General features: G+C 43.2%; 1 protein-coding gene, 1 long non-coding RNA gene and 1 other non-coding gene across 4 annotated transcripts; 1 reads left to right on the top strand and 2 right to left on the bottom strand.

The window, feature by feature from the left end:
• The first annotated feature begins 818 nt into the window (after positions 1 to 818).
• PEX12 (peroxisomal biogenesis factor 12) lies at positions 819 to 4815 on the top strand. 2 transcript variants are annotated; one of them, XM_045525500.1, is made up of 4 exons: positions 819 to 1559; positions 1885 to 2438; positions 3265 to 3517; positions 4275 to 4815. In XM_045525500.1, exons 1-4 carry the CDS (start codon positions 1434 to 1436, stop codon positions 4287 to 4289), a joined length of 948 nt encoding a protein of 315 aa, XP_045381456.1. In that variant the 5' UTR covers positions 819 to 1433; the 3' UTR covers positions 4290 to 4815. The 2 variants fall into 2 exon arrangements, with proteins under 2 accessions (XP_045381456.1, XP_045381455.1); XM_045525499.1 differs by lacking the exon at positions 4275 to 4815 and having other exon boundaries at positions 820 to 1559; positions 3265 to 3666.
• A 294-nt stretch (positions 4816 to 5109) lies between these two features.
• LOC123620341 lies at positions 5110 to 8398 on the bottom strand. Its single transcript, XR_006728812.1, has 4 exons — positions 8312 to 8398; positions 7961 to 8088; positions 5375 to 5490; positions 5110 to 5227 (listed from the first exon to the last, which is right to left on the bottom strand). It is a non-coding gene; the product is annotated as an uncharacterized LOC123620341 (long non-coding RNA).
• On the bottom strand, positions 5345 to 5441 carry LOC123621397. The gene has a single exon (XR_006729125.1). It is a non-coding gene; the product is annotated as a Z30 small nucleolar RNA (small nucleolar RNA).
• Positions 8399 to 8863: the final 465 nt, after the last annotated feature.

Here is an 8863-nt window from a genome sequence, read left to right as displayed (position 1 = left end):
TGAACTTGTATCAGCAATTCAAACAAGGCAAAGCTGTATACGATGTAAAAGCACTTTACAAGCCGTAAGGTCAATTACATTAGTTTTGGTATTAAAAACTGAATGAAAGGCACTTATTTGTCAAGCCTCCCCAGTTCATGCTAGTTAGAATTCATCAGCATCCCTCCGCTTTAGCACTATATTCATACCACTAATGTGACAAATCCTACTGTGTACGAGGGCGAGGACTATTTTCATTTAGTATAGCACGTGCCTGGAATTATGACTGAATGTAACCAAAACCTGGAAAAGTTAAGCTACCACCCTGGATGAAAAGTAACCGTACCTAATTCTGAGGAACAAGGAGGAAACGTTCTCTTTCTGATCATCTTTCTTTATAATTGGCAGCAATAAAGCTAAGGTTCTATCTATCTAAGGTTCTCCTGCTATGTCGCAACCCCTTTCCGGAAGGCGGCCGAACATATATTAACCACCATCACCACTGCACGGGTACAAAAAAGAACTTTCCACGCTTTCTCCCTCCGCCCCTGGCTTGATCGCCCGCGGGCACACAGGCCTCGGAAGCGACGCCTGTACCCGCCCCAAACACCTGTCAAAAAGACCTCTGTACAGAGAGCATCAGAACTGTGGCTTTCCACCCAGGGTGCGATGCAGACCCAACCACCAAAAGTAAAACAAACCGGAGAACTGACAGCCAACACCAGCCCGCCAAGCACCCTCTTTAATTTTAGCGGGGACGGAAGCGGAAGTTTGGGTGGGGTCATAGAGTTCTCTCGTTCCGGTTTCCGGCTGCATTCGGGGATAGAGCGCCTTTCTTCCGCCAGCCGCCCCCGAGGTCCCCGTGGCTTCTATTTCCGGGTGCGGGTTCTGTCATAAAGCGGAGACCTCGCTTCAAACGTGGCGTCGTGGGTCCTTTGCGCCTCGCCCGGGGTCAGCGAGCAAGGACGGGCGCGGGTGGCGGTACTTACAGCCGACAGCTAGAGCCGGTCCTCGCGTCCCGAGCCCGCACGGGCACCTCTGATTCCTCAGAGCCGTATGGCCTTTGAGCCCTCATGATTGAGGGTCCCTGGTTCGCAGCTCCAGGACTGTAGCTCGAGAGGACAGCTCTCCTTCGCCCATACCTGTCCGCCACAGTCACGCGCTGCCCCGTGAGGTGCGGCATTTGACAAGTCACCCCCTCCCCACATACCACTTCCACCCACGTTCGAGTTAACTTCGTTCTCAGCCTCCTCATTTGAGACCCCCTCTCCTCTTCGCCTCCAGACGAGGTTTTTCCCCAGTTCAGTTTCGCCTGTAAAATCTCAAGTTTGGAGTTTCGGGTATCATGGAAGATTATCTTTAAGACTGAGCACCAATTTGATACAAAAAAAAAAAAAGTTTATGCTTACTAGGGAGTTTGTGGGCAAAGTGAAAGCCAGGACACACAGGAAACTATGGCTGAGCATGGGGCTCACATCACAACTGCTTCGGTGGCCGACGACCAGCCATCTATCTTTGAGGTGGTAGCACAGGACAGTTTAATGACAGCAGTGAGACCTGCTCTTCAGCATGTGGTCAAGGTAAGGTATTAATTCTCTGAAAGGTTTTAGGGAAGACTGGATAAAAACCAAACCAGTAATTTGTGTTTCTTTGGTAGCTTAATGTTTGAAATAACAAATTTGCATATAATTCATATCCCACGTCTCAACTATTATTGAGTCTTTGTTCTGTGTAGAGCCCTGTACTGAATACCCACTGCTTCAGGGAGGTTAGGGGAGACTCCAAAAGAAGTGACTTATTTAAGCTGAAAGTGTGTACAATTTAGAGGGAAAAAGGGAATGGAAATACAAGGTATACTAGTTGTGTAATGGAATGAATTTCATTTATTGATTTATTTTGCTTTAGGTTCTTGCAGAATCAAATCCTTCCCACTATGGCTTCTTTTGGAGGTGGTTTGATGAAATCTTTACTCTGTTAGACCTTCTGCTCCAGCAGCATTATCTGTCTAAAACCAGTGCCTCATTTTCTGAAAACTTTTATGGCTTAAAGCGAATTGTAATGGGGGACACTCACAAGTTCCAGAAATTGGCCAGTGCTGGTCTCCCAAAGAAGCAGCTTTGGAAATCAATCGTGTTCCTGGTTCTTCTTCCCTATCTGAAAGTGAAGCTGGAGAAGCTGGTTTCTAGCCTGAGAGAGGAAGATGAATATTCTATTCATCCCCCTTCTTCCCACTGGAAACGATTTTACAGAGCCTTCCTGGCAGCCTACCCATTTGTTAACATGGCCTGGGAAGGCTGGTTTCTTATACAACAGCTTCAGTACATCCTAGGAAAAGCTCAGCACCACTCACCACTGCTGAGGCTGGCTGGAGTAAGGCTGGGTCGACTGACAGTTCAAGATATACAAGCTCTGGAGCACAAACCAGCTGAAGCCAGCATAGTGCAGCATCCAGCCAGGAGGTAAGACCTTAGCATTTCAAAAAAAATCTTTCATTAATAAATCCTAAAATCTTATCCCAATTTTATGAAACTCATCTCCCTTAGTCTACTTTGTGGTATTTCATAAAGTAATAGGAAAGTTATTCCTTGTGCCCATAAAACACCACTGTCATCCTGGAAAGCTTCCTCCTCATACTAGATATGTTTTAGTGCACACTTGCTATGTCCCAGGTCCTGTGATAGGTGTTTGCTTTATGTACATTATTTCACTCCTCATCACAACCCAATGAGGCAAATGTATTAGCTCCATTTTACAGTTGGGGAAACTGAGCCCTAACAGCTAAGCACCTTGCCAAGGCCACACAGCTAAAAGGTGTCAGAGCTGACATTCAAGCCAGATCAGTATAATTCTAAAGACTGTGCTCTTAATCATGATGCTGTTAGTGCTTCTAGTTTGTATTTGTGTTCTCCTACAAGTTTAAATATATATTCCTCAATACTGCTAAGTTATTTTTTGTTAAGTGAGTTGGGGTTATTTTTCTAGGTGCACTATCCTTCATTATTTTAAAAGTCTATATAATCAAATTTTCTACCAATTTCTTTCTCAAAACCTTAATTGTTTGTCATTAAAAACAAAGCTTAACTCCTATACTACTAAAATACTGTAAGTCAGAAAGAGGGAATCATTTAGAATAGATCCCTAAGGAGACAGTGCCAATCTAGCAACTTTTCAATCTCACAAATCAGTGATTCTGATGAAAAGTGTAAATTGCATTTATATTAGCCGTTCTCTGATTATACCTAAAACAGTTTCTCTCTTTGCCTACTTGTTCTCTTCTCCCAACAGTGTTAATGAGAAGATAAAGTCAGCTCTGAAGAAAGCTGTGGGGGGCGTTGCCTTATCTCTTTCTACTGGCCTTTCTGTGGGTGTATTCTTCCTGCAGTTCCTTGACTGGTGGTACTCATCTGAAAACCAGGAAACCATCAAATCACTGACTGCCCTGCCTACTCCACCACCACCTGTACACCTAGACTACAACTCCGATTCTCCCCTGTTACCCAAAATGAAGACTGTGTGCCCGCTGTGCCGTAAAACCCGGGTGAATGATACTGTTCTTGCCACCTCTGGTTATGTGTTTTGTTATCGCTGTGTATTTAATTATGTGAGGAGTCACCAAGCTTGTCCCATCACAGGTTATCCAACAGAAGTACAACATCTGATTAAACTGTACTCCCCTGAGAACTGAAAGGGACTAGCATCTTATCTCACAACAAAAGTATTGCACTGTAAGACCACAGGGCTGGTTTTCAGCATGGTTCATATCACTGATACTTCTCAGCCTCAATTCATAACTGTACGAACTTTAAACAGCTTTATGGATTTCTTTAAAAGGATATACCCATTTGATCTTAACCTTTTAGTCTGCTCTCTAGAACCCTACTTATAGTTGACCAAGCTGGTTGAAGTAGGAGAATCAGTATTGGCAGAAGATGTGAGGGCCAGTGTAAACGAAGTAGATAAAACAGGATAATTAGTATGGAAGCTTTGCCTATCCCTTTACTTAAAGAGTAAGAGGTATAGAATAGCTCTCAGGAAAAACCAGGGTTTGACTTCATAAAAAAATAAAGTAGGTGGTGAGGGGGGAGCAGACCTTCTCTTTAGAAAAGAAAGCATTTATCTGCCTGCGAGGTGGAGATTTTTATTAGTTTGCAAACAATATGAAACAATGGACCTGCTGTTTATAGAAATGCTTAGAAACACATTAGGAAAAAAATCCAGCTCCTTCCATATACTGTGACCCATTTGTTAAGTGACATCTGCAGTAGACTATCAACTTTTTTCCCACTTCTCCACAGATGGTTTATTCCTGAGACTATATTTGGATGACATCTGCAGAGCAGGGATGAACTCTGGGCTTGAGGACGGAAGTGCTGAAGAGATTGAGATGCAACCCTGGTCATTCTGGGAATTGGCCCCAGGATCCAACTAGAGAGAGAGGGTCAGCCCACTGTCAGGGAAGAGGATCCTGATTCCAGGAGACAAATTTACTAACTTTTAAAGATTTCCTTATGAGCCATACATATCTTTCTTGGGAAATTTGTTAAAAGAGAATAGGGCTCAAATGTTTATATATAGAGAGAGAGTAGTCTGAAAATTCCAGTGTGAAAGCAAAGCTAACAAGCAATGAAGAGATGAAGTAAAACTAACTGTAAAGAAAGGATCTTTTAATAAGCTCTTTCTGCTTCTTAAGAGTTTGCTAAGCTGTCATGAATTATTCTGGTTATTACTAAAGTTTCTATGAAACATTTAAGTAAATTTTAAGAATAAATGTTTCTGGCAAAGAACTGTTCCATGTTGTTATGATTATATGGAAACTTAAAGATTACTTGGGGTGTTTAAAATGGCAGGCTGGTAAAAACATGGGCTTAAGGAAAAAAAAACATCATTACTAGAAGGAAGGATGACAATAATTTGTAAGTACCTCTGCTGAGATAGGTGTTTTCTAATACTTTAACTCATTTTAGCAATCCAAAGCACATTCTCTGATAGCATAAAGATGTGAAAGCTAAATTTTATAATGGAATATCCTATGGATTTTAAAATACTAAAATTTTTATATACCATAAGTATAATGGATATTTTAATAATTTTTGTTAAACCACAAAGGTTTTACCAAAACAAATACCATAGTTAATTAAGCAAAGCATTTTTAATACAGTAATAAGTCAATAAGAGAACTGAACCAGATTCAGGATTGAAATGATGTGGTCCTCCACGAAGATTTCAAAGCCAGATTTTTCACCTCAACCTAAGGAAAACATGAAAGTATCAGTAATTCAAAGGAATATAAAAGAAACTTATACATAATAAAACCAGTATCCAAATAGGGTACAACAGACCTGTGTGGAAAAACCACAACCAGAATCAGCTCAGAGAGAAGATTAAGGGATCATACCCTGGTCAAAGCCAACACTGAAGCAAAGGCAATACCAGGTCAGACTCTACTTCACTCATCATCGCATCATTGCAGTCCAGCGCCCTATTTTCACATCCAAGAAAACTTAGGCTTACCTATGAAAAAAATAAAGTCTTCTTTTTAGATAAGTTTCAACCATGGTTTTTCAATTAATATTTCATTTTCCATTATGCTTTCCTTTAAGCAACTGTGCTATACAAAAATGAAAACAAACAAGTTTTGTTTGTGAGGGGTACTTTGGTTTGTTTTTGAAGTGCAGAGGAGACTGGGGAAGCATCTGCATTCAAAAATATTTTTTTTCTAATGAACCCAAACACCATGCATAATAAAGTCTCAAGCATATTCATGAAGAGACTTATAGCCTAGTTCTAAAGCAAAAGCTTTAGGAAAGATTTCCTACTAAATTTCTTTATAAACTTTAGTTCATTTAATACACAATTTACAATTCTGCTGCCAAAAAAGATAAAAAGAACGGTCATAAAATTTTTATTAAGATTTTCTTAAAATTTTATTATTCTTAAGAGTCCAAGAACCTAAAGAGGCTATTTGCTAAAGGTCCACAGCAAATTAACAGCAGAGCTAGAAAGAGAACTGAGATCTGTTTTGTTTTGTTTGTTTTTTTTGAGACAGAGTCTCGCTTTGTTGCCCAGGCTACAGTGCCGTGGCATCAGCCTAGCTCCCAGCAACCTAAAACCACTGGGCTCAAGCAATCCTGCCTCAGCCTCCCCAGTAGCTGGTACTACAGTAATGCATCACCATGCCTGGCTAATTTTTTTTCTATTTTTTTTTTAGTGGAAACGGGGTCTCACTCTTGCTCAGGCTAGTCTCAAACTCCTGACCTCAAATGATCCTCCCGCCTTGGCCTCCCAGAGTGCTAGGATTATAAGTTTGAGCCACCGCTCCCGGCCGAAAACTGAGATCTGATTACCAGATTTACATTTTTCCACTAACGGCTAAATAAAAGGTTGAATTTCATTTTTTTTCAGGCTCTTACCTTTATATTACTAACGAGGGACGCCATGGGCAAGATAAAGAAAGCAAGGCAAAGCCTGGGTAATTCACAACCTGGATAATCAATTTCTAAATGAGAAAGCTGACTGCATTTCATTTACTCCAAATGACACCTCCTTGTGGTATATCACCGCTGACATGGAAAAGTGCCAGGATCACAAAGTCACCCCCTTCAGACTTTCCATATGACATTGTCAGTATCTAGATAACAATTCTGGAGCCACCATATACTTCCTTCAGCCACCTATAAAGGTCAATAGACTGATACTCCATAGTTAAAATCTGACATGTTGGTCTGTGTTCACCATTCAGACAGGGAAATTAACTTATGGAGTGCCTGTCATACAAGGGCTATGCTTGACCCTTTAGCTTGTCATCCTCTACAGGTGAAATAGGTACACATTAGAAGTAAGGAAACACGCTGAGAGAGCTTAATAATTTAGATAACTCTGTCTAAAATCATGAAATTTGTGAGCAGAGCCAAGCTCTTAACCAATGAGTGCTTGACTTTAAAGCCCACGTTCCTTCCACCAGACAATACTGCTGTCTCACTGGCTCTCCTGCCTCCTGTTTCCCTCCCATCCTATATACTCTGAATATTACTCACATACTAACCTCAATATATGGTAGTGTGATTATGTCATTACTCAAAAGCATTCAATTGATCTCCACGGTCCAGGAAATAAAGTCCAAACTAGTTTGCTTAGCAATCGAGATATTTCAAAACTAATCTAAATTTATCCTTCACAAACACCATAACCCTAACATGTACCTTACAGTCTAACCAAGCCAGACTATTCTTTAGTACTCAAACCTGCTGTATTTGACCTTGTGCCCTCCATCCAGAAAGCCCTTCTCCCTTCTGTAGAAACCCTTGTACTTCAAAATCCTACCTCTCCAGTTTGTGACCCTCCAAAATGCCACCTTTTGCCTGATTTTCTCCATCAATCCAAATATCTGACCTTCCTCTGAATTATGGAAGCATGTTATGCCTGTTTTGTGGAACCTATTTCACTTTGTATTTGAAGATCCAGACAGACAACCTAAAATGGAATTCAAGATCTTTAAAAGTCTTCCCTCTACCTATCAGCTTTATCGTGGCCCTTGGGCAAACCCCGCCATGTGCTCCAGCCATACACAGCAGGTACAATTTTCTAGTTCTCTGCCTCAGTACACTTAGCTCAACTGGAGTGACTTCCCCACCCCTTTCAATAGGTGGAAAGCCTAACTATACTTTTAAAACTTTACTCAAATGTCACCTTCTCTGTTAAGACTCCCTAACTCTTTCAAGCATCCCCGCCCCTCTGACTCCCACAGCACTTTCTTACACCACAGCACGCATCACACGCTAACTACTCACCAGTTCACGTTTTCTCTCCCACTGGCCCAATCACACTGAGTTCCTAAAGAACCAGAACTGGGTTTTACTGGCCTTTGTAGCCATGGCACTCACAATGGTGCCTGGTACACAGAATGTGGTTCAATAAATGAGTTTTATTCAATCAGTGAGCGACCCTCCCTACGAACCCAGCATAATTTATAAAGCCGACTTACCTCCAACATTTCACGTAGGTAAAGACCATACCTCAAGCATCTCCAAGTCCTCATTCCCCCAGCCTCTACCGCATGGCGCTCTGCACAGCTCCCTGTGCAGAACAACCGAAGCTTACACACAGTAGACCCTCAAAAATAAAAGTAATGATGATGATAATGATAAGGTACAAACTAAAGTCGCCCTTGCAGGGAAACACGACTAAGGCCGTAGCCAGGGCACAAACCAAACAGCCGGGCAGGAGTCTGCACCCCCTTTCTGAACTCCTAAAACTCCTACGCCCTGGACTCCCTCACGAGGCCCGCGAAGGATGAAGGCAGCCCAGCTCTGCGGCTTTCGCTGCCGGGCCATACCTGTTCCCGCGTCCCTCACTCCCCTGCCTCGCTGGCCCGCCCGGGGCCTACAGCCCAGCGCCTCACTCGCCAGACAACCAATCCCACGGCGGCCTTCGGGTCACGTGGGCTGCGGGGGGCGGAACGGCGGACGTAACCTTAGCGCCGCGTCGCTCCTTTGCGTCACGGACTCTGTCCTGAGAGTTAGCTTAGTCGCTTCCCGTATTGTGAACAATTCTTTTCTTTCTTTTTTCTTTTTTTCCTTCCCCCAGCACAATTCCCAGCCTCGGACCTCGGCGCGACTGTTAAGCAGAGTGGTTTTGCCGGTGCCTAGCTTCACAGCTGGGACAGGGCGTCTGAGGCGGGATCGCGGCGTGCGTGCGCCCCGGGCTTGCGGGAGCAACCGTGGATTCCGACGGCGATGCCACAGTGCCATCCCACAGCATTCGCTGCGCTTGTCTCGGGTGCCGGCCTGGGGGTTGGGGACTGGGGCGGACAGACAGACGAAGGCTGTCCCTCCCTTTCCGGGGGGAGAGAACTCATTGGCTGGCCCTGCGCTTGGATGTTTCCTAA

The sequence above is a fragment of the Lemur catta genome, chromosome 15, assembly GCF_020740605.2.
Source record: "Lemur catta isolate mLemCat1 chromosome 15, mLemCat1.pri, whole genome shotgun sequence".
NCBI lineage: Eukaryota > Metazoa > Chordata > Mammalia > Primates > Lemuridae > Lemur > Lemur catta.
This window is presented reverse-complemented; position numbering and strand designations above follow the sequence as displayed.

Bases quoted from the DNA above. Each gene is read 5' to 3' on its own strand.
- PEX12 (XM_045525499.1), top strand. From the start codon at position 1,434: ATGGCTGAGCATGGGGCTCACATCACAACTGCTTCGGTGGCCGACGAC. The intron at 1,560-1,884 runs GTAAGGTATTAA...ATTTTGCTTTAG, and splicing joins CTCTTCAGCATGTGGTCAAG to GTTCTTGCAGAATCAAATCC. The intron at 2,439-3,264 runs GTAAGACCTTAG...TTCTCCCAACAG, and splicing joins GTGCAGCATCCAGCCAGGAG to TGTTAATGAGAAGATAAAGT.